This window comes from Bradysia coprophila, unplaced genomic scaffold (genome assembly GCF_014529535.1).
Source record: "Bradysia coprophila strain Holo2 unplaced genomic scaffold, BU_Bcop_v1 contig_193, whole genome shotgun sequence".
Lineage (NCBI taxonomy): Eukaryota > Metazoa > Arthropoda > Insecta > Diptera > Sciaridae > Bradysia > Bradysia coprophila.
In genome coordinates, this window is record NW_023503456.1 from 2,360,713 (window position 1) to 2,386,701 (window position 25,989).

Sequence of the window (25,989 nt, forward strand, 5' to 3'; positions counted from 1 at the left end):
TCAATTTGAGACGGCAAAAAACAACAACAGCAACTCAGTGCTGTAGATCCCACTCTCGATATTTGATTCGACAATTTTCTGCTGGGACCGAATTGTCTCTATTGACGCTACAAATTTGCTGGTAGCCCTGGTAACGCTGGTAACAGACAGTGCCGACAGTGCCTATACCAACCTGAAAAATTTTACACAGTAGAATTGTCATTTTATACCGAGAGAGAGTAGACAGGTGTAGCGCGTTTTTTTATTTATTTATTTATATGGGCAAATTTGAAAGGTGATTTATAAATACAAAAATAGAAGAAGTTGTCTTTCGAATCCGTTCTTGTGTTTACTATCGCCTGGTCGATTTTTATATTTTTTTACTATTTACGCTCGCGGTGATACGTATTACAGTACAATGTGTATAGTGGCTGACTATTATTACTGAGCCTAAAAATAATTTAATTTTCTTCTTAAAATAAACAATTTTTCATTTTGCAATTCCGTGTCATAATCCTCAATTTTCCATGCGTCTGTTTTATTGTCATATGAATCGTTTTCATTGAGTGCGACATATCGTTTTAGTAGTTATTTATGCAACTCAGCATCATAATGTTCGCAAACGCTACGAACTTTTTAGATGCCTCTATTGCACGAATCCCGATGTCATAATAGTTGTTTATGAATGTGTGAATGTATTTTATCGCAGTAGGTGACACTCGAGGCGATGCCGAGGTTGACAAACATAGTGTGCGATAAAATATCAGCACATAACTCGTGTTTAATACCAAGTTTTGCGCAATTCAGTGAGCGAATTCAGCGCGGTGCGCGGATATAAACAAAACATAAAAACCCAAATTTTCACTGAAACTAAGCCTGTTATTCACTGAATGACTTATAACAACAATTGTTGCAACAGATATTACTTCATTTCAGACGTGAATATATGATTATGATGTTGATTGCAATAAAAAAACCTTGTAAATTGTGCACTAGTCGGATTTCTTAAAAATTTCCCACCAATACAGTATAGACTAATCGCCCAAAACCACTTACAGTGGAGGTATGACGCAAGTCCTGTTATCCACTTACAAAAGAACTGATATCGGTGTAGGTGACGCTTACAGATTCGACACGCCAAAAGGTATGCGTCACAAATGGCAGCTGATGAGGAAAGCACGCGAAAGTTTTATCAACAAAAATCTTACCCGAAAAATTTTAGGAAGAAAATTATAATAAAAAAGTATTCGTCACAAGTAACAGATGTTGAGAAAGGAAAATTTTTAAAATTGTGAAATATATTCCTTTAAAGAATGGAAAAAACGAAGAAAGCCGAATTATCTGCCACTTGTTGACGCAAACTTTTTTATTATAATTTTCTTCCTAAAATTTTTCGGGTAAGATTTTTGTTGATAAAACTTTCGCGAATAAAATACTTTGTAGTTAGTAGGAGCGGAGGGGGAAAAGTCAAAAAAGTTGTGTATAGATGTTCCTCAGTCCTGCGGAAAATTTTTTTGTCAAATTTTTTAGTGTGAATGGACTTGCGTCACGGCCCTTCACTAACGTAGGGCCATGATCCTCAGTCCTGCGCAATTTTTTTTGTCACATTTTTCAGTGTGAACGGACTTGCCCTTCACGAACGTAGGGCCATGATCATTTGAAAGGGTTAACCCAATCGGCAACACTGTGGTAAATTTTTTTAAACAATGGTTATTTATGGCATCGAGTGAAAAGTATTTTATTAGGTTCTTGATGGACGTGCGTCATAATCCACATTGTGAGCCTAACATACTTTGCACAGAGATTCATACAACGATCTATGCAACAGAGGCATGTAAAGTTTGCAGATTCTGCACATTATGATGCTGAGTTGCATAAAAGTTTTTTTTGCACTCTAACCCTGCGTGTAAAATCTTTCTCATTACGATATTACAAACAAGGAAGAATCCGTCCAATTCCGCCACAGAATGGCATATTTTGCTACAGATCAGAATTTGAATCAATCCATCCCCAACCACAGAACTATGTTCCCAATATGAAGCAATGACTGCTGATCACCTTAGCTGTCAACTTTTGGGAACATTCAGAAGAAAAATCTAACTTGACAAAAACAAAGAGTTTTTTCATAAAAACTCATGAAAAAGAAAATTGTTTCAGAAGTTGACACTTCTGCATGTTGCACGTTGTACTTATATTCTTCAGGCAATAGTCACTCAATAGGTCTCTTCAAAGTGCAGATGGAAAGTGCAGTTTACTGTCAAACGTCATCCACAAAGCGATAACCTCAACGATTTTCTATACATTTTGTCAACAATTTTGTTTGATTATTTTGGCTTTATATGACGATTGACATTTCGATGTTGCACTTGGAACAGTAGGAATAGGGGTAATAGGTAATAGGAAATTCGCAAGTCCACTGAGTGATTTTAGGTCAGCAAACGTTGGAAACAATCGGTGTGATATTGCTAGAGAACTGCCTTGAACAGACCTATTACTCGGAATCAATTCTGATTTCGTTTCATTGAATGGTATTTCCTTGGCTCGGGTTAATCTAGTGCGAGGAAATTCCTTCATAGATGAACCTTGTTCGTTGAATAACTATTTTTTTAACGACTTTTTTCAGTTGTTACATTTTATGTATGGTATAACGAACTAAGCCAGCCAAACGAAAACTTACTATGGTGAACGTTAGCCTGTCGTACGAGATCCTACTGTAAGTATTGAAATTTTCGTATGCCGTTGAACATGCTACTAACTGTTGCTTCTTCCTATCTTTATTATCACCGCAGGTACCTAAATTCATTCTATTTCGGTATGTTTGGCAGTTGCGAATTCGCAATGGGAGTTTTGAAGGCAATAAACTCGTCCTACTTGAAATATACACCCCAGCAACTGCAGCAGGACGTCTGTATACTGGTTGCAACACTAATATTAGAAACGATTCGAGTCTATTTGGGGAGGAAAGGTTCTCTGAGCGAACACGGTAAGTATTTTGTGTTGTTGTTGTTGTTGGTGATTACATAGCACTGAACCAAGCACTAGAACAGATTATTTTAACGGAAATTTAGCCTCTCTTGGAAAATCTGTTATACTGCTTGATTCAGATGCTATGGTGATTATGATTTACAGAGAGAGAGAGATAGACGTTTCATATGTATGTTGTGGGAGCGACATATGTTTTTTTAGTTTTATTGACGCATGTGGGGTGCATTTATTATTTAGCGTGTTATGCGTTCATTAACACGATAATAGTTGTGTAACCCACAACAACGAAACAAAAATAATTTATTTTATGGCCGTCCGAAGTACTGGTATTACAACTTTTAGCTTTCTATGCTGTTTTGATTGTTTTCAGACGACTCTGAAAAGTGAACCATATGAGCATTGTAAGGAGGGGAAAACTAGACTAAGAAATCTTGTCCAACCCACTACTAGAAAATAGTGCCTGTCCCAGTATCATGGGCGCGCGTTAGCATAGCTAGTTCCAGCTAGTAATTATGAATAGTGATTGGTAAATGTCGGAAAAAGTGTTTTGGTGGATTTGGGTTATTTTCGACATGAGTGAGGTGTTCCAATCGAGGGGGAAACCACTATTTTTTGATTAACATGGTTAATCAGCTAATCTGTTAATCAGAAACATAAGTTTTGTGAATCCAAACGGTTAATCGGTGATTAAAATTGATTAACCGCTATATTTCACGTTTATTTGTAGTTTTGGGCCAATCCCCTTGGTCAAATGCTGGTAAATCACCAATTCATCATCATGTTAATCACTGGTTAATCATGTTAATCACATCAATAAAAAAGAGTGGTTTCCCCCTCGGTTCCAATATTGGTTCCTAAATTTTGGGATGACAGATGATTCCTCTGGCACTTCCTAACTTCCATCGAATTTTTCGATGGATTTTGGCTCTTTTCGATAAAAGTGAGGTTTTCCAAGGTTGGTTCCTAAATTTTGAGATGACAGATGATTCCCCATGCACTTCCTAACTTCCATCGAATTTTTCGACGGATTTTGGTTATTTTCGATAAAAGTGAGGTGTTCCGAGGTTGGTTCTTCAATTTTTGGGATGACAGATGATTCTTCTGGCACTTCCTAACTTCCATAGAATTTTTCGACGGATTTTGGTTATTTTCGATAAAAGTGAGGTTTTCCAAGGTTGGTTCTTCAATTTTGGGATGGCAGATGATTTTTCTGGCACTTCCTAACTTCCATAGAATTTTTCGACGGATTTTGGTTATTTTCGATAAAAGTGAGGTGTTCCAAGGCTGGTTCTTCAATTTTGGGAAGACAGATGATTCCTCTGGCACTTCCTAACTTCCATAGAATTTTTCGATGGATTTTGGCTCTTTTCGATAAAAGTGAGGTTTTCCAAGGTTGGTTCCTAAATTTTGAGATGACAGATGATTCCCCATGCACTTCCTAACTTCCATCGAATTTTTCGACGGATTTTGGTTATTTTCGATAAAAGTGAGGTGTTCCGAGGTTGGTTCTTCAATTTTTGGGATGACAGATGATTCTTCTGGCACTTCCTAACTTCCATCGAATTTTTCGATGGATTTTGGCTCTTTTCGATAAAAGTGAGGTTTTCCAAGGTTGGTTCTTCAATTTTGGGATGACAGATGATTTCTCTGGCACTTCCTAACTTCCATAGAATTTTTCGACGGATTTTGGTTATTTTCGATAAAAGTGAGGTGTTCCGAGGTTGTTTCTTCAATTTTGGGATGACAGATGATTCTTCTGGCACTTCCTAACTTCCATCGAATTTTTGGTTATTTTTGGATATTGGTTATTTTCGGTATAAGGTAGGTGGTTCCAAGATTAGTTCCTAAATTTTTAATTGCATATTCGGATAGAATATCTTCTGAAACGTCGAAAAAACACTTTTTTGGAAAAAGTATGTTCCCGAAATTTCTCGATTTTCTCATTTTCGGATGGAAGATATATAGGAAATAAATTGCAACCAAATACCATAACAGAGATCAAACCAAACTTCCAAAACAACTGATATCAGTCAAAAACACTCAAAGAGTAGAAGTGACGCAAGTCCCTGTGCTAAAAGTATGCTGCGCTTGTACGCAAAAAATGTCAAAGCAAAAATTAGGCCAAAAAAATCTAGAAGAGAAATTTTACCAAAAAAAAATTGCGTCACAAGTGGCAGATGTTGAGGAAAGTACTGTTAAGATTTATTTATTTATTTATTCTTTGGTTTTAGTGTCTACTTAAGTAAGCTGACATAGTTACAATCATCGTCATCATCACAATCAATACAATCAAAAATTAAACACTAAATCAACCTAGCTTTTTAGCTTCGTCAGTCAATCCGCACAGACACATCTAAGTCTACTTCAATTCCAATTTAAATTCATATTAACGTCCAAATCAATCAACCTTTCAAATTCAATTTACCTGTTCCCTTAAAAGCAATTCACTTCCACTATATCACAGTCCTTTGCCATCTAACAATCTGGCAGTTTCAAAACTTCTTGTTTAAAGCGTGTAAACGGTAACGCCGGATCGACAACTGCCGCTGCACAATTGAATGCTTTGCACGCATTGTTGAGCGGAGAATTCCAACCATATTCTTCATATACTCCTCTGAATTTCTCAGTTGGCTATCTCCAGTATTTAAGTTCAGTTGATTACGCAAGTATGGAGAGTCCAGACGTCCAGATACAATTTGGTGCATCCTCAATGCAGCCGAAATTACCCTCCTTCTGTTTAGTGAGACTAGTTCTAATTCTTCGCATCGTTCTTGGTATGGTCGTAGCACGAATCCATTTTCTTGTCTGTTGAGGTTGTCTTTGTTGAAGAATACGACGGCCTGCTTTTGTGTACTCTCTATTTGTTCTCTGTGAGCCTTTGTATACAGCGACCAAATAACATTTGCGTATTCTAAGTGTGACCTCACCCAGCGTTCCATACAACAGTTTGGCATTGTCCATGTTCAGTGCCTTGTAGCACTCCCGTTTCACGAATCCGAGGTTGTTGTCGGCTTTCTTCTTAACCAGCTCTCTGTGCAGCGCAAAAGTCATTTTTGAATCCATCATGACGCCCAGGTCCGGCATTTGCTTGACTCTTTCTGTCTCTGTTCCTTTGATGGTGTAATTTGCTTCGATGGGATTCCTTTTGCGTGTAAAAGTCATCACCTTGCATTTTCCAATGTTCAGTTCCAGCCCATTGTCATCACACCACTGCCCGAATTCGTCCATTTCTTCTTGCAATTTCCTTGTATCTGCCGAACAAGTTACTATTTTTGCTTTTTTCTTGTCATCGGCAAAATTATACGATCTTGCTGTGTCGTGGATTGCTTCAGAGTCATCGAAGAATGTCAGAAAGAGGATCGGATCTAAAGTCGTTCCTTGGCCGATCGCTGAATGTGCACTAAATTCATCTGAAATTTCTGTTCCTACTCGCGGTGCTTACTCTTCGGGGAGTATGAATTGAACCATCGAAGTGATCGGTTACCAAGTGGAAAATTTGCTAACTTGCGTATTGACAATCTACAGTATCAAAGGCCTTTGATACGTCTGAGTAAAACGTGTCCACCTGAGCTCCGATTTCATATGCTGAGTGGACGAAATGAGATAATTCCATTAAATTGGTTCCTACAGACCTGTTACTCACAAATCCATGTGCTCGCTTCGACAGTTGGGGACTATAAAGATGCTAATATGACGACTGGGTCGTTTCGACGGATAGAGGGAATATTTCGAATGACAGGTGGGTTTTTGAGAGAGAATTCAATACGTTTTCTCTCAACCAATTTCAAAATCATTCGACATATTCCCTCTAATACGTCGAAACGACCCAGTCGTTATATTAGTAACTGTCTTTCTCTCAAATATTTTCGCTAAGTTCGCATAGTTTCCCTCTCTGCATTGTATAGTGGGTAAATACTGTTGTAAAAGAATCTCCGTTAATTCTGTCACGTTTGCATTCTTGAGACAGTCTGTTGAAGGCGGCCTTACAGTCATCCGTTTTGCCTACGTACATGGAGGCAGTTGTAATTTCAAACAATGTACTCAGACGTGTTGTACCAGTACTTTGGGAGGACTTAGTATTAGTTGCGTTATTGGCGCCTTTTTTTAAATTTTATTTTCAATTTTTTCTTACAGGATGGCACGTTATAGTGTCCGTTATACTGACAATACCTTGCGGGATGGGAACGTATTACCTTTTATTTATACAGTTTATGCCACTGAAATTGGAAGCGATTCTCTGTGGCTTAATGTTAGCCCTACAGATCAGCGAACTGTTATACGGAATCATTTTTATGTTTCAATCCTGCCGTCCCACCGTTTATACTTAAGTGAAATGGTTTTCAAGTACGTGAATCATGACCTAATTACGCAATTGTAACGAGTGTCAGAGCATGAAGAGGAAAATTTCATTTTTGTTCTATTTTTCCGAGGCAAAATATTGTAGATGCTGAGTGCCCGTGGTTCACGTATACAACGTTTTTTCTTGCATGATTCCAGTAGCGAAACGAATGCGACAAACGACTAAAGGCGTGGGGTAATTTGGCACACGGTGCTAAAACAACGCATTTTTCAACTATGTAAAAGATGAAGTCGCACACGATTTTTCAATACTAAAATTTTGTAAAAGGAGTCATTAAGTCGATGACATGGCTAAAAAGCATTTGCAGCAACCAACTTGCGTATGCGAGTTCACCGTTTACGTAGTTTAAAAGTGCGTTCTTTTGGCACTGTGTGCCAGATTTCCGATACCATTTTGACCAAGGTTCTGAAAGAACAAGTAAAGACAGCCACGAAGACGGTATACACCGAAATTAATAAACGCACTTAGTAGAGATTGGGTGTGAAAACTTGAGCACTTGAAGAAAATGTTTTTTAAGAAAATTCGAATTTTCGTTTTTGTTAAGTTGCCCTTTTCATAAAAATTTCGCAGCCGTTGACACAAATTATGTGTCACCGCCTTCGTGTTCAGAGTTTTCTTAACCTGTTCTTTGAGAACCTTGATTTTGAAATCGATTCGATTTCTTCTTGATGTAAGAACTACTACTGGAACTATGCAAAAAAACATCATTTCACACACCGACCGAAGTAGACCAAAGATTTATTGCCTTAAATTAATAGACAAAAAAACTTATACAAATTAATTGACAAACTAAAAAAAATTTCGGCTTTTTTGAGCATTTAAATTTTGAACAGACAAAACGATCTATTTTCTAAACTAATGACTGAATTTCTATCCAGTGTGTGCCTAATCGATCAAATTAACACGTCCACTTTAAATTGTTTTTTTTCCCTAAAAAGTCCTATTGTAGTGTTATAAGTGGATTTTTAACTTCATATCCAGAGAACAGATGGCGGTCAGAAGCAACGCCATCTATTATCATCTCTATGACTTCATTAGACGAATGCGTTATGGACACGGATACTTAATTTGACTGTAAACAAGTGCACTAAAGGCTCAACTAATTGATATCAGAAGCAGTGCGATAAAATGTTCTATACCAGGAGTTAATACTTACTTCTGACATCGAGCTGCAAAGTAAAGTACTTTATTGTATACGCGATGATAAATCTCACTTTAACTGCAATTTTTTGACACGGTAAATGTGACAACAACGGTTGTTAAAAACGTAATACATATCGTGCACCCAATAAAGTACTTAGAAGTTCGAGAAAGATTTACTGCACTCAGAGAAATGTTAGGTTGGTACAACACATGCGACGATATAGCTGTCATTTACATGTTCCTTCCATTCCTGCTATCTCGCCACATGTATACCAATTTAACATTTCTCTGACTGCACTCTAAAGTGGTGACAGGTGCAGCTATCATATATTCACACCGAAGTGTTTTATGTTTTATCGGCTAATTATGTGTGGTAGTTTCGTCGAAATCCTACAACAACGAACCTCACCCCACATAAGTCACTGTTTACCGACAACAAAAATATAGCTAACATTTGCCACATATCAAGAGGCCCCGACAAAAAAGCTCTCAAAATAGATCAAGTGTGAGTAACTGTAAGCCCGAACGCTGACACCATCGAAAACCCTAACCTCAACTCTTTGAAAAAAAAAATGGAATTTTTGAGCTTTCACTTAATTTTGTGTTTTGTCCGGATCTAAAAACGTTAAAATTCAGATTTCCGATGCCTGCTCATTTTCGCCGCATATATTATCAGGTTGGTTAGGTATTCTGTCGATGATTTTTGACATTCCGAATAACCTTCGACCTGATCTATAAGTGTGGTGAGTTGATCATGCAGGCGGTGAAACACAAAGTTTGACAATTTAGACATATTACAGATTGTGTAAAATGTCAACTTGATAAAAAAAAAATCTTCAACTTTTCTTTTCGCACAATCTTTAATGAGTTTAACAAAACGTGGCTAAATTGTCAAGATTAGTGTTTCACCCGCCGTCGTAAGTGTCTTAACCTGTTCTTTCAGAACCAGGTGCTAGTGTTAGCTTCGTGCGAATTACATTTTTCTCATGATTCGCTTCACATGCACGAAGCCAAGGCTAGAGACCACTGTCTGTTGGGGCGTGTGAAATAATGTTAGCGATTGTTGTTAACATCGTCAGACTATTCGAAACGATGTTATATCAATGAAATTTCATTTTTCTTATAATTCGCCAATTGTACATGTCACCTTTTTGCATTTATGTATTCATATTACCGCCTTGTTTATGAACAAGCCACTTTATAGATTATGTCACTAACGTAACCTTATCTCATCTGCGCACATACATTTGCATTTTCTTCTTATTTTCATTTTATTAACAAAATCTAATCACAAAAGCGATAAATTTCCGTCATTTTATATTGGAAGTGTTATCAAATTATCGATTTACATTATTAATATAATATCGACATACTATTCAAAGAGTGCCCTTATTAACTTAGAGTTATATGAAACGAAGAAGCCTTATGATAATAATAAAAACTTGTTCAAAATTAGAATAATATTTTTTGAATATGAGAATGAATTTCTTTTTTTTGTAATTACACCAGAGAAATGAGAGACGTGTTGTCTCTTACTCGGCTCCCAGCCAAGAAGCGCCGTTTTTCATTTCTCTGAATTACACCCAATAAGTTAACATTTTTTCGATGAAATTGTGCTTTTAGCTTTATGCTCAATAAAACTTAACGTGTTACTAGTCTTCGATACATTTTTACGACGAAAAATTGTCTTAGCTTTCGCATCGTTCTTCGATTTTAGATTTATAATTCTTTTTTATATAAACAAAACGAAATATTTTTTGTGTGTGCTTTGTATTTATCGACCTATTTATGGAATAAAGAAAAGAAAAAAAAATCCAAAAATTTGTTTAGCATTTTTCTAGCGATTTTGAGTCAGCAGACGAAAAACCAACAACAAGGCTTCAAACTTTGAAGAGATCACGTAGATGCAGATGCGCGTTGCAAATTTCATACTAAAAATCGCAACTATAGTTGGGAATAGGATTGGAAACAAAACATAGCTAACGCCGACCCGTACGAAACACCTATTTGTATCAAAAGACTTTACTGTGAAACTCTTCATTTCTTTTACTTCATTCTCTACTGAAAAGCTATTCGCGCTTTAAAATCACTTGCATTATCCACTCTTTGCCTTGTTATCATATACAAATAAATTGCCGGAGGCAATATAGACAGCCCCGTACGAAGTCAACTTTCATAAATTCCTATTTAAACAGCTATATACCGCTATATAGGCTATATAGGTATATATAGGCCTGTATATAGCTCAATACCCACCACACATAACTAATCACTTCTCTGTTAAAAGAACCTCTCTAAGTACCATTTTTCCCACTTTATATCACTTTTACTTAAATCCAATATGGTCGCCGGCAGCCATTTTGTTAGGAGATCGGAAATAGTACCGACGCTTTACATTCGTTAATACCTTTCAAACAAAAAAAATCATGAAATTCGGTCAAAATTTACTCGAGATATTGACAAAATACTCCACGTTCACTGTACGGCCGAGTAGCCAGATAAGAGCTCACTCCAAGAGACCCAGATCACGCTCCGGTGAACATAATTTCATAATTTTCGGTCAATACCTATCTAATAAAGCGAAAACAGACGAAATATGTTCAAATTTGGCCGACCTACAAGCTTGCCGCCCTGTGCCTGTTTCACACCAAGGACTCTAACTCACGAGTCGGTCTTCCGATTTCCATAAACTTTTTTTTTGTCGATCGGTATTGTAAATACCTTTTATTTGACGTATCACAAGTGTAGTGCTTAAATGTCTGGAGATATCGTCGAAAAACACTAAGACACTTATTGGGCCCCAGCTCCGGAGAGGTCGATCCGAAATCACCCATCTTCGAACTTAGCCTGTCTTTTGACATTACCAAACGAGGACAAAAAGAATTTTCAAAATCGGATGTGTTTTATTCAAGTTAGAGAACCCACAGACAGACAGACGGACGGACATTTTCTTTTCGCCGATTTGGCATCTCTATACAACCACAATATGTTTCCCCTTACTCCGGGAGTCCAATTCGACGTGTTACACACGGGTCTAAAAATGTTGGTATTTCAGGGATTTCTCTTTGGAACTGCATTCAATAGGTCATATAAGAAAGAATGGCGGAAAAAGTTTTTCTCCCGAACCGTTCCTACTTGTGTAATTCAAGAATTTTGTTTTTTTTTTCACCGCTAAAACTTTCTTTGTAATGCTAAACAAGGCGTGTTCAGTTCATCAGTTCTTTCGATTGATAACATATCGATTATTGCCTTAGAATCGATTATCGATATTTTCAAAAAGTCAAGCAATCGAACATCTATCGTGAATTGATAAAAATCGATTGACATTCGGTAAAAAAATGAATGTTAATAATGTCGACTATCTGTCGATATGTATCGATTATTTATCGATAAAACATTGTATTGTACCGATTAATTGAACAATTTTATATAGTCGACTATTGCCTACGTCAAACACTTCTGGGGCCAGTACGACCCGGCCGAAGGCCGGGACACACTGCTAGTTTTTCCATATTACCAGTCGTGTGACACTTTGTACGAACTACCAATAAGAAAGACCAATGAAACGAAGATTTTGTTTTTCTGTTTTTGTTCTGTCAAATTAAATTTCCGTGTACGCACTGGATGTAACCACGTAAATTACCAACCCATTTGACCGATTACCAGCTGGTATACTCGTTAAACGCCTGAACTGCTTTAATTAAATTAATTTCTGAAATTATTTTTAGAAAATTCTTTGAAACGAGCAGAACAGTCCGTATGATCTGAAATTTCCAGTTGTATTCCAGAAATCGGTTAAATTTGCATTTAAAATGTTTGTCGATTTATTTGGCTGGGTTTGCGGAACGAGATCAAAATTCCAGATCATACGGACTGTTTTGCTTGTGTCAAAGATTTTTTTTTTGAAATTAAAATCAGATTTTAATTCAATTAATTGGAAAACTGGTGGCATATTTTAATTTTAGCACTTTACCGTACCAACCGCCACCGGTTCGAACCCATTTCGCTACATTTTTGGTAATGTCGGTAATGAGGTGAAAGGTGTTACCGGTATTGCACAGTTTGTATATGGAATTTCAACCTAACAAAAACGAAAAAATCTGTTAGTCGGTATACCAAGAAATTATGCGATGCGATGCGATGCGACAAAAAAAGATGAAGTGCAAAGTGATGAATTAGTACGTATGCGGAGACACAGTTTGAAGAAATTCGATAAAAAAAATTATCGCTTTCAAACTAACAAATTCGGAACGTTTTGCATCGCATCATTATCAACTTGAACGAAAAAAGAAACCAATCAAAACGATGAAGCTAAAACAATAACAAAAATTTCATCCAAGAAAAAGGTATTCAAAGAAAATATCGTCGAAGGTGTGGTGTGAAATTTATACTAGTGGTCGCTGTGTGTTGCGGTGATACTGCATAAAAAAAAGAAAAACAACCAAGAAATAATATCTATCGAGGTCGAGTGTCCCAAAGTCTAGCAGGCAGAAAGAAAAACACATTTTGTGCACAAAATGATAAATGATATGGAGACTGATAAAATATTGGATGATACGAATTCGCTAACACAGGTGAGCCAATTTTTTCTCGCATTCCATGTATATTTTGGATATCTCAATAAATTCCGGACAAAGACCAATCTGTACATCCCAAAAAATGTATATCTGTACGCTCTGTACCAATTACAAGGGAAAAAACATGTTTTTGTTACAAAATAACTGTTCAAAAAACTGGCAACTTGGAAATTATGTTGTAAAGTTTCTGCAAATGGCTGCATTTTTTGTGTTCATATATGTAACGAATAATGTAAAAATTGAAACATAAAACATTATCCACAATAATAAATCCAAAATCGGTCCACGGGTCTAATTGACATTCGAAGATCGAACCAATTTTTCTCTGTACGCTGTTTTCGGGACCGTTCTTATAAAAAACGTTGCATCATGAATAGAAGAAGATCAGTTTATTGTTCCAATCAATTGTTATACCTCGTCATTAGAACGGTTCGAATAAAATAAAATCGAAACGGTTAGAGCTGTACTGAACAGGAAGCATAATTAACAAGTTGTTGATTCAAAGTCGTTTGTTGATTTTTTTTTTTTTGTTCATTGTTTGATTCAAGTGCTAGGCAATAAAATTGAATCGTAAAATTGTGTGCACCCAATACCTGTAAAGTGTACACCTTCGTAATGGTGCCATGTGAAAAAAAGCACTCAGGTAATGCACCATCACACATATTCTATGTATACAACCTGTACGATGTACGTAACCTGTGTAACTCTCTCATGTTCGATTATATTTTCTATTTGATTCATTTTTCGATCATTATAAGTCCAAATACTGAAGTTCGAATTGTACATTACGGTTATCAACAGAGTTTTGATGAATCGGAATTGAACGTATCATCACTATATGGCTCGGTCTATTATATTACCGATGTATACGTGTGCGTAATAGCGCTTTCACTTTGTTTCGATGATTTTTTTTTTCTCTTTGTTTTTTATGTGTTCATCAAAGTTGTGCATTGCTTATGTTTGGGGGGCTTCTGCGATGTTGGTGTTGCAATTTTGAATATTATTACTTTCTCTGTTTCGATGATTCGCGTTTATATTGTTCAATGAGTTGGTGCAATACCCTCTCTAGTTTGTTTGCTAGAGAGAGTATTGGTTGGTGTGTAATGTGTATCTTGGGTTCTTCTGAATTTATTTGGTTTGTCGAACCAATAAACCATCCAACATTTCCGAAAATGTTATCTGACGAATTCTCAAGAATTAGATTTGATGTAAATTTGTCTGTGTTTGCATTTTGATTAGGCATTTATTTTGTCACAGTAAACAAAAACAGACAATGACGCAGAATACGCCACCTTTCGATTCATCGGTCAGATGAATGTTGTGTAGAAAATATTAATTACATCCATCGTCTTGACTGCGAAAAGCAAGATGACCTTTGAGGGAAAACAAAGAGATGACGAAAAGTCATAAATTTTTCAATGACTCGTCATTTCGGGCCCTTTTTTTTGCATAAGTTGACACTATTGTTTTGGATGTACCAAATGTGGCCAAATGTGTTTTGGATGTACAAATAATCTGTGATCATTTGGATTATTTCAAACAAATAATCACCAAATAATCACAGAGTGGTTCACCCCTCGCCAGTGATGTTGATTCACAATGCTAATTTACGTTTGAAGCTGCCATTGGATTATTTTTTATCATTTTTCGATAAAGTGACAGTCGACGATGCAATTGTTGGTTTAACTTTGACACAGTTTTTTCGTGTCGCTTTTAGTGTCTTGATAGCCACAGGCACCACGCAAAATAGAACACTATGTGTCTCTCTCATACAGTCAGTGTCTCTATTTGCACACAAAAAAAAAACAAAAAGTTCAACAAATTGTTGATAGGCTTTGTCTCCATTGTGGATGAAAATATGAAAGGTGTAGACATGAGCAAAATTAACTGGGTCGATAGGTAAATGTTCCGTGTGCATACGATTGCATTATAATAAAATCGATTGTGCATCGCTATCAGCCAGCATGCAAATTGTATCTTCGGTTCGCCTATGCTCGATGCGACTCTTGTAGAAAATCGTTGGTATATTGAAACGGACACACTTTTAGTAGAAAAACCAGAGGAGCATTTTGCTCAAATCGTCACCGCGTGGTATTTACAAAATCGTTTTTTGTTTCCTTTCGATTGATGTTTGATGTGGTCTCAAGATACAGTTGAATGGATTCCACTTTTAGATATTATTAATCAGAGTTCGAAGCTCCTGACAAGATTCCACAAACTTTTCGATTTTCGGCCATTTGGTGCAGCGGAATCCATGGCACCCAAGACTGCAGAGTGCATGGTAGGAACTTTAAATGACGTTGCAATTGTCGAATTCTGATAGGAGTGGTCCTATGGGTGCAAGGGAGCCAAGCGGAGACTCATTGAAGTTCGCAGCGGTTACAAGATGTTTGCAAATGAATATTTTCATACAAATTAGTGTTGAATTGCCGTCACCTTTGTGATTAGCAGCCGACCTTCCGAAAATCGCAATTTCTGTACCTCAGCTCCACTTACATCCATGAAACCAGTTTTGTGTGGCATTGCGATCAGAATTGCAACCATATACCGATTGCAACCCAAAAATCAGGTCACCAACACTTCGTAGCCGTAAATGTCGTGGATTCCACTGCACCAAATGGTGCGGTTGAAAATCCAAAAACTTTGTGGTTCTGACTAATAATATTCAAAGGTGCATTCCAATATCAATTAAATTCCTTGCAACCGTACCGTGTGTCGAGATCGTTATAGAACTAAAACAGCCGACCCGAATTGACCATTTTTATTTGATGTCCCGTCGGCGTCTTCGTGTTCGTTCGACTTAAGAATTTTCTTTTTAACAAAAAAAATCGTTTTCAAATTTGTTCCAGGAACCATTCACCACCATATTGTACGATCCAGCCCGCAAAAAGGAACCGTCATTGACATTTCAAAAGGAACGTGATTCGTGTCTCGAATACTTTTCCACATGGAACGAATCCGATCAAGTGGATTTCGTCGAGCAACTGCTGTCGCGAATGTGTCACTATCAGCACGGCCACATCAATTCCTATCTGAGACCAATGCTACAAAGAGATTTCATATCTCTGCTACCCAGTAAGTATACAGTCGGTTGAGAGTTCAATTAAAATGTGGGGAAGGTGCAAAGGACGACGGTATTAAATTTCGTGAAGTGGAGTGGGCTTACATGCTCAATTTGTCGAGGTTCTGAACAGGATCACTTGATGTGAATCCGAAAGTTAAATTAATCTGGCAGTGAATGCACCTGATTTGATTCGACCTGAATCGAAATCGTATACAGTTCAGGTAAAGAATTGACAGTGTTATCTGCAACCTGACCTGTTTATAAATGTCGGACCAATTCAGATCCAATCAAATCGACAGATAGAATCGACGGTCAGCATTGGCTAGCATTTGACTGATCCGATTATTACACTCTCTCTTTTCACAGAAAAAGGTCTGGACCACATTGCCGAAAATATTCTGTCGTACTTAGATGCCGAATCACTGAAATCGGCCGAATTAGTTTGTAAAGAATGGTTGCGTGTCATTTTCGAGGGCATGCTGTGGAAGAAACTAATTGAACGAAAAGTGCGAACGGACACACTGTGGCGTGGCCTGGCCGAGCGTCGAGAATGGATTCAGTATTTATTTAAACCGCGACCGGGCTCCAATCATCCATCACATTCGTTCTATCGGAAATTGTTTCCTAAAATTATTGACGTAAGTCCGCGATCGCGACAAGAACTGGATGTATGGGGAAAAATGTAGCCTTTTCACCACACACAGTTCACTGTACATTTTGCGACACTGTATGACCAAACCGTTCTCCAATTTTTACAGGACATCGATCGCATCGAAAATAACTGGCGTTCCGGTTCACACATGCTGAAGCGAATAAATTGTAGGTCTGAAAATTCAAAGGGTGTCTACTGCCTGCAGTACGACGACCACAAAATCGTGTCCGGTCTGAGAGATAATACAATTAAAATATGGGAACGCAGTGATCTAAAGTGTGTGAAAACGTTAATGGGCCATACCGGCTCGGTGCTGTGCTTACAGTACGATGACAAAGTCATAATTAGTGGCTCTAGCGATTCAACGGTACGTGTTTGGGATGTTTCGACGGCCGAAATGGTTCACACAATTATTCATCATAGCGAGGCTGTGTTACATTTACGATTCAACAACGGAATGATGGTGACGTGTTCAAAGGTGAATATTGCATTCGCAGTGCAGTGCAGCTATTTCTGTCAGGCTTGTTGCCAGACCGTACCCTTTAAATCGTTTGAAGGTTCCCATCTTCGATAAATGCCACAGTGCCACGACTTTTCGGTGGTCACTCCTAACTATCGATTCACTGATTTAGCTCGCTGTTAGGAGTTCGCTTTCATTCGAGTCCCTCTCATTATTTGCTGCACTGACTCATCTCGCCCGTCCCTGAACTAACACCAATTTCGTTATTCATCCGCACAGGATCGTTCAATAGCTGTGTGGGATATGACATCGCCAACCGAAATTACGTTACGGCGTGTACTGGTCGGCCACAGGGCTGCTGTGAATGTGGTAGACTTTGACGAAAAGTATATTGTGTCAGCGTCCGGCGATCGAACGATAAAGGTGTGGAACACTTCGTCCTGTGAATTCTTGCGCACATTGAACGGTCACAAGCGAGGCATCGCATGCTTACAATATCGTGATAGATTAGTGGTTAGTGGCAGTTCGGATAATACAATTAGGTAATGTGTCGGAAACACGCGTTTGGGAAATGTTAAAACGGAATTTTTCCGGTTTCGTTCCGCAGATTATGGGACATTGAATGCGGTGCCTGTTTACGTATACTGGAAGGACACGAGGAGCTTGTACGTTGCATTCGTTTTGATTCAAAACGTATTGTGAGCGGTGCTTATGACGGCAAAATCAAAGTTTGGGATTTAGTGGCGGCCCTAGATCCACGAGCACAAGCTAGTGCTCTGTGCATAAAGACTTTAGTGGTGCGTTGCATCGCTTAGTTGCTCAAAAAGTTTAATAATTTTTATGTTTTTAGGAACATACCGGACGTGTATTTCGACTTCAATTTGACGAATTCCAAATTGTGAGCAGTTCACACGACGACACAATTCTGATATGGGACTTTCTGAACAGTGCGCCGAAAGAAGATACCAGCAGACGAAGTCCATCACGTAAGTGGCCATGATTTTTGTACCGCAACGATTTTTTGTGCTTAAAATAATGTCCGCCCGATACGCTCAGAATCGACATTTCGAAAATGCTTTGCCGTTCCGCTGACTTATTTGTTTTTGTTTTTGCTTAAAAGTTCTTTCGATCAAGAGCAATGATTAGAAGCCGATTTGGAGCCTCGGACTAATAATCCCAATTTCTATGTCCGGAAAGAATCCGTCGGATTTGTTACACTGATTCAAGCCGATGGTGCCAGTCGAGTCGATGGTGCCAGTCGAGTCGATGGTGCCAGTCGAGTCGATGGTGCCAGTCGAGTCGATGGTGCCAGTCGAGTCGATGGTCAAAGTCGAGTCGATGGTCAAAGTCGAGTCGATGGTACCAGTCGAGTCGATGGTACCAGTCGAGTCAATGGTCAAAGTCGAGTCGACAAAGAAATTCAAGTCAAGCGCGTAGCATGAACATTACCTCTTATTGGGTCAGTGGCCAGAACATAAAATGTTTATCCCTTTGACTGAGGGATTCTTTTGAAACCGTAATCAAAGAAAAGTCAGCCACAAACTTACACTTCAAGGGTACACTCATGGTGGCGGCCCTACCCATGTATTTTTAATGTCATTGGAAAACTGAGACCTGTAGGACAGACATCAGGATCAGGAAAAACATTTTCTTGATATTTTCGTTTCTCTTGCGTTTTCGGATGCAGAGGAACCACTAGAAGTTCCCCAAAATATTTACAAAAATAAAATAGAATTTTTTCAACTGCTGAGCAGTTACTGCTCCTATTTCAGTGTGGATGAATCTTAAACGTAAGTAGTTCTTACATGTCCCGAAAGTAACATGCAATTCAATTTCCAATGAAACCCCACACGACCTCGTGTGCTTCGTGTACCTGGACTCCAGGTCCTGGAGCAATTTTCATAAGAAAAATGGATGTTATCGGTTTTTGATCACCTCACACAAGCCACAAGCATCGAGGAATTTTGTGAAAGTGGTACCTTCGCTTCAAAAAAAAGTCCACCGGAAAATGTATTTCCTCACTTCATCGCATGATAGCAAGAGGTGAATTTTTGTATGTATCATCCACGTGACCACCAATCTCTGGAATATGATTCATTGGAAAAATGTCAACAAAATCATTGCTCTTAGTCAGACACACACACATACCTTTGCTGACTTCGAGGTTTGAATGTTCTTCGCTCCTTTTTTTTTGGTTTAACCTTTCAGAAACGGCAAGTGTATCACAACAAATCATGAAATCTGTTTTCATTTGTTGCACGAATCTCGTAGTGTTTGATACAAAATCTGTTACTTCACTTGTTTGAACCGAGTTCATTTCACTATTGTAGAGACACTTCTGTGCCGTTATCGATAGCCAGACGGCTAGCCGTTTCTTTAAGGTCAAAACCGTAACGTTTTCCATAAAAAATCTAATACCGTTGACGTAGGTCTATTTTGCATCGACTTCATCTTTCTTTCACTGTTGCGACCGACAATACATGCGTCAACAATTATGCTGCTTTGTTTTCGTCGCAGATACAGGAGCAATTGGGCTAAATTTTCCATTTAGTCAAACGCAGCATAATTGTCAATTATCAACGCAAAACGGCACGTGTGCTTTCGGTCTAAGTTCACAAGGGATTACGAACCAGGGCTGTAAACTTTGCGGAGATATACATACACACAACATTATCTATTACTAAATGTCTACTACAGCCTTCATACGAACACGTTTGAAATCAAATATGTTTAATTACCTTTTTTGAATTTAGAGTGGTTCTATGTGGCCTATTCTCCCCGCTATGCGGAGTTTTCATTTGCATTGTGCGAAAATTACTTCAAAATGTGTAGATGTTGCAAAATAGTGTCCATCACTGCCAGATTCCGAAGCACGGGCGTTTTTAAGCTTTTTGAGTTTTTACACACTTTTTTTCTATCAATTCCTAGACTCTTACTTTCCGAAAAAGTGTGTATAATACCTTTTTGCAATTACACACTTTTTCATTTTTTAGAGCAAAATGTGTAATGATTACACACTCGTAGACTGAAGAGTGTATAATTATTACACATTTAACGCAGCTCCAAATTTACTCCTTACTATGTACTTGAAATCACAAATTCAGCGTCGAACGTGGCTTCGCTTTTATCTTTCGTTGCTTTTCACAAAAGGAGCACTCACACAATGCGCTAAGAATCTGTTTGCGAATTGGAACGGCTTGTTCCATTTTTTCGTCTTCGGACGATGATGATTTCTTCGATGTATTGAGCGTCTGGATACTTTTTTACTCTTAGCTCTACCCAATTGTTCAATTTTCTCTTCATTCTTTCGAAAAGACTTGCAGTAATGTACAGAAAATATTAAAAGAGCGAAGTAAGGTTCGAGTGTCTCATTTGAAATTAAAAAATATTAATTATCAGTTAAATGGATTAAGCTCATAAAGCTTCGTTTGGAATGAAGCCTCAGTTTTTTTGGCAATAAGTCGATTGTTTACATTTTTTATTAGGCATAGTGTGTAATTTTACACACTTTTACTACGAACAAAAAAGTGTGTAAAATACACACTTTCAAAAAGTTTTTACACACAATGTGTAAAATACACGCTTAAAAAAGCCCGTGTTCCGAAGGGAGCACTGTAGTGTTCTACCCTGTTTTCTATTACACTTCAATGCTCAAATCAGCAAAAAATGCACTTTGTTGTTCAAATTGTTCCATTTGACTCGGTATGGAAAGGTAAAGTTGCACTTTCTTCAGTCCCAGCAGCAACTTTTCACAAAAATTTTTGTGTCTGGCCATTTTCAGAGATAATGAAAGCATCTGATTTTTTTCCCGACTGCTTCACATCTATAACATTCCCCCCTGATAACACCAAATATTTTCCGATCAGTGAAAACGTCTCGTTTGGATTAAAATGTGAAATTTTTACACTCACTCACAGACGAATGTAGTAAGTTTTCACGCAACAGTTTCGCGCTTTTCTAGCATTGGACTTTTTCGGTTGGTCAGACATTTAGAAAAACAGTGGCCATCAAATATCATGGGCAAGAAAAATGTGTACTTCGGGCTGACCTTTGTGCAATGAAGTGATGTATACGTCCGGTATATTCATTTCTACTTTCTAGTCACTCTGAAGGTGTTTCCTACTTTCGGGTGCAGCGTATTTCTGAGCCAATATTTCATTGGGTGCAGCGCTACATAGAATTGATGGAATATGGTGCACATGATGAATGCTAGAAAAGTATGTCAACACTGCTATATTGAAGTGAACATGCATAGGTATGTTGCTTCAGTAAGATTGAGAATTCTTTACCGGGAAATCCCAGCATTTTTACCGTGAAATTTGGTCGAATTTTAGTGGATATGGATACCGGGAAATCGGATTTGGAAATCGATAAAAAACATTATTTGCACACGCGTAGAACATGCACTTGGGTTCCGTGTGTGCGTTTTGTGGATTTTGCATTTCACCTAGTTTAGGTCGATTCAGCCAGGCAACCTTTTTATGCCAAATTTTCCATAGCTCAAAGAATCATTGCTTTTAATTAAAAAAGCGTTTACAATCGAAAGAGAATTTAATTTTTTTTCTTTTTTTTCAGTGTTAGAGTGATGGAACACTGACGAAGCTGGTTTCATCTCAGCAGACATCATTTGAATAGGAAAGAGACAAAATAAAACATTTAATTTATCAAAACTAAACTATTTAAAATGCTACACCGTTCAACCAATTTTGATAATCTGAAAATCCGTTAAAAAAAATCATCTCGTGGACATAGACGTAAACCGGTTACTAAAAGCAGTAACGAAAAACAAACAAATTTATATAAAATTAAGCGCTGCGTTGTTGCAACATAATTAAAAAAAAAAAAAAAACAAAAACAAAAACATAAAAACGGATAATCTAAATTGATCTCATCCACACATTATATAGTAGCAATCGACAACAGATTCCTTTTTCGAAATTTTAAATTTTAACAAAAACAAAAAAAAAATGAAACGCAAAAATTTAGTATAAATCAATTGTAAAGGCGGCATTTTACTAAAAAAAATATTTAAAAAAAAGCAACCAGTTGATCATGATGACGATGTAAATAGAGATTAAAAAGTTATTGATTAAACAAATAAAAAATTAAATAAAAATAATTTAAATGGAAAGGAAAAACAGAATTTTATTAGTTAAGGTTTGATTACAGTGATGATGAAAAAACACAGAAAACAAATCGCGCTATTAAACAAAAGAAAAAAACAAAAATAGGAAAAAAGAATTCTTTAATAAAAAGATTATGACAAATTGTTGATGCAATCAAGTGTTTTACTTTGTATCCGGCAACTGGAGACATCGCTAGGCCACCTTACCGAATACGACCTATCCCAGTGAGAGGTGCGGGAAATTTGCAAAAGTAGGAAACATACAGTTCAAAGACGTTGAATGATCAGAGTGGTGACCAGAATTACGTTTACAACTATCAGGCCTCTCACTCTAAATTTTTTTTTTCACTTTTATTCACAATAAAACTAAAAGATTAAACGATTAAAAACACATAAAAATATCACAATTATCATGTCCGGAGCGAGAGCGGAGGACTTGACGCAGTCTAACTTCCAAAAAAAGAACGAAGAAAATTTTTTGAGACGCGGCAACTATCATGTCCGGAGCGATAGCGGAGGACTTGACGCAGTCTACCTTCCAAAAAAAAGAACGAAGAAATTTTTTTGAGACGCGGCAACTATGTATAGGCGAGAATTTAAGTTTCTTTCCTTTGGCCTGTATCACCACAAATCCTATTCTATCTTATTCTCGCTTCAAATACGAGCAAAACGAGCTATCACTCGACTATGTAGCTTTAAAATTACCGGAGATACATCGTTTTGAAATTGGTCACTTTTCATAGAAAATGCATCAAATTGACTTTTTCCAAACAATCAAAATCTTTCAACTTACTCTGTATGTTTCTATCTATCTATCGACGGTCGATCTCGGAAACTAGTCAGCCAATCTCCATGAAATTTTGCAGGAACCTCAGGGTGGACATAAAAATGAAAATGTGATACGCCATTACCCCAGGAAAAACCAGAATTTTGTTTTATTGGCCTCGAAGTGGTTTCTGAGTGTGGTTTTCGAGGGTCGGGAACGCGTTTTCAGCTGTAGCTTAGCTGTATTGAAACCTACAGAGGTGTGCGACCCATCAAATGAAACGTATTCGGAACACAATTCGAACAAAAAAATAATTAAAAACATCGGGTCAGATTCGTTTGAGCTAGAGTGAATAGAGTGACCAAATTTTGAGCTACTAGAGCGTAGGATGAAAGGACTAATATTTTTGCGATTATGAGAGATAGAGAGTTACTTTCTTTGGCAAAGTCTCAGAGTTTTACGAGTAGAACAGAGGGGCATATGTGAAAAATGTCGAAAGTTGGAAATGGGTGGGTCAATTGGGGTTTTGGAGATATATCTTGAATGGTGGCAGATAGAGAATTACTTGCGTCAAATTTTCAAATTTCGTCAAATTTTCGAATTTCGTCAAATTTTCGAATTTCGTCAAATTTTCGAATTTCGTCAAATTTTCAAATTTCGTCAAATTTCGTCAAATTTTCGAATTTCGTCAAATTTCGTCAAATTTTCGAAATTCGTCAAATTTTCGAATTTCGTCAAATTTTCAAATTTCGTCAAATTTTCGAATTTCGTCAAATTTTTGAATTAAAACTGTAAACTGTTATAAAAAGTAGTGTTGACTACACTTCTAAAACGACTGATATCCCAACAAAAATCTCTTCGAGAAAAGTGTGACGCAGTCTTTGAAATACAATTTCTAAAATGAATGATATCGCTAGAGTTGACGCTTTCAGCTTCGTTACGCGAAAATTAAATTTTACTCCCAATTTTAGTTCAAACAAGCTGGCTTAGTTTTTCTCATCATCTGCCAAATAATTTTTACCAAAAAAAAATTTGACTGGAAACAACCAAAATTTTACCAAAAATCTGCGTCGCATGTGGCAGATAAATTTTCTTGCAGGTCTGTTCCTGAACATCTGCCACTTTGCAACGCAGATTTTTTTGGTATAATTTTGGTTGGTTTTTGGTAAAAATTATTTGGCAGATGATGAGAAAAACTAAGCCAGCTTGTTTGAACTAAAATTGGGAGTAAAATTTAATTTTCGCGTAACGAAGCTGAAAGCGTCAGCTCTAGCGATATCATTCATTTTAGAAATTGTATTTCAAAGACTGCGTCACACTTTTCTCGAAGAGATTTTTGTTGGGATCGTCAATTCCAAAAGTGTCCCGAAGGTGGCCATAAGTTTACCGAGTTTTTGCAAAAAAATTGAAGTGTCTGGACCAGCAGAACCAAAGGATTAGAAAGCCAGCGGCGTGAAGATATATGGATTTTTGAGGTCGGTGTAGTTGTTATGCTTATCACGTTCTGCATTGTCAGCTACCGATCCACTACGTACCGAACTCCATCTCAAATAACTTGGGGCGACCGTATCAACCACTGTAACGTCCCACACCAATGATTTGCCATGACTCCAAGGGTAAAAAGTAAGTCCGTCTGGTCGTTTTCCATCACGGCGAGAAAGTCCAGGCGGCTCCAGCTTACCTGGAAAACCAGCTGATGCGAATGCCGATAGGAAAATTCTGTTGAGAGTCGGAGTACTTCCCTTTGGATAGATTACACGACAGGGCATGATGACCGTTCGACTCGACAATTCCACTACAAACACACATATGATCCTCGCAGACTTTATTACCCAATCTCAACGCCACTGCGATTATGGCTGAGTCATTATCCAGTAGGAGGCCCAGTTGATGTGATGGTACCGCTTGCAGCCACTTTGAAGATGTTTTAGTTGATGACGCAAGAAGTCTAGCACGATCAGTCGGACCACTGGATGACAGAAGCTCGTTGTGGATATGGTTAACACGCAAAAAATCCCACTCTGCTTGATCCATCTTTTGATTCGATTCGGTCGGATTCTTTAATGGAAAAAACGCCAATTTTGCTAGCTAATCTTCTCCACACTAAAGCAATGGCAATCGGCCTAATATCGCCATTAATATACCACCGCAATAACGACCACAAATGTGTTAGCTTTAAGAGCAATTGACGCTTTGTATATTTGTAGTCTACATTTAGGCGGGAAAATATTCGTTTTTTGATTATTTATTTGGACCAAATTTTTTTTCGTTTAAAGTAAGACCATTAAAGCACGTAAAATTGTGTTACTTTCAAAGGAACAATGGTTAACGAGTCATAACTTAAACCACTTGGAGAAACCTTTGCAGATTACATAAATTTACACAATCTGCAAAGGTTTCTCCAAGTGGGATAAGTTATGATTCGCTAACCAATTTTTCCTTCAAAAGTAACGCATTTTTGCCCTTGACATAGATCCATTGACGTTCTCGCCGAATCAATTTGAAGAATCGAAACTTCTAAAATTATAATTAAAATTTTGGAAAAGCTTCTTCTGACAATTCATTGACAAGATGGCAAGTAATGATCGGAGAATCTATCACCGTGAAATTAGAAAACGTCAAACCACGGATGGTAGTGTTCCATGGGTGGTCCGATAAAATAACTTGAATCGAGTAACCTTTTGAATCGGGATTGGCCATGGGTATTTACCCATCGAAGAATCGGTTGCCTTATCAAATAAAATTTAGGGTACGATGGCGTGAGGAAATGCAGAGGCAATTTGCGGAACATTTTCCCGATACTTCGAATTTCGGGATAAGTAGCACAGAGTCCGAGTGTGATTGACTCTTTGTAACAATTTCCGAAAATTCAAAGAGA

At 37.6% G+C, this 25,989-nt stretch overlaps 2 protein-coding genes across 4 annotated transcripts; both read left to right on the top strand.

The window, feature by feature from the left end:
* Window positions 1-141: 141 nt before the first annotated feature.
* LOC119075237 (transmembrane protein 80-like) lies at window positions 142-10,092 on the top strand. Of its 2 annotated transcripts, none has more exons than XM_037181631.1 (4): window positions 142-226; window positions 2,603-2,692; window positions 2,769-2,962; window positions 7,099-10,092. In XM_037181631.1, the coding sequence occupies exons 2-4, from the start codon at window positions 2,658-2,660 to the stop codon at window positions 7,290-7,292; spliced, it is 423 nt and encodes a 140-aa protein (XP_037037526.1). In that variant the 5' UTR covers window positions 142-226; window positions 2,603-2,657; the 3' UTR covers window positions 7,293-10,092. The 2 variants fall into 2 exon arrangements, with proteins under 2 accessions (XP_037037526.1, XP_037037525.1); XM_037181630.1 differs by having other exon boundaries at window positions 161-274.
* A 2,500-nt stretch (window positions 10,093-12,592) lies between these two features.
* LOC119075239 (F-box/WD repeat-containing protein 11) lies at window positions 12,593-22,231 on the top strand. 2 transcript variants are annotated; one of them, XM_037181632.1, is made up of 8 exons: window positions 12,593-13,041; window positions 15,894-16,119; window positions 16,475-16,746; window positions 16,867-17,238; window positions 17,500-17,762; window positions 17,828-18,017; window positions 18,071-18,206; window positions 21,796-22,231. In XM_037181632.1, the coding sequence occupies exons 1-8, from the start codon at window positions 12,985-12,987 to the stop codon at window positions 21,804-21,806; spliced, it is 1,527 nt and encodes a 508-aa protein (XP_037037527.1). In that variant the 5' UTR covers window positions 12,593-12,984; the 3' UTR covers window positions 21,807-22,231. The 2 variants fall into 2 exon arrangements, with proteins under 2 accessions (XP_037037527.1, XP_037037528.1); XM_037181633.1 differs by having other exon boundaries at window positions 12,611-13,041; window positions 17,828-18,014.
* Window positions 22,232-25,989: the final 3,758 nt, after the last annotated feature.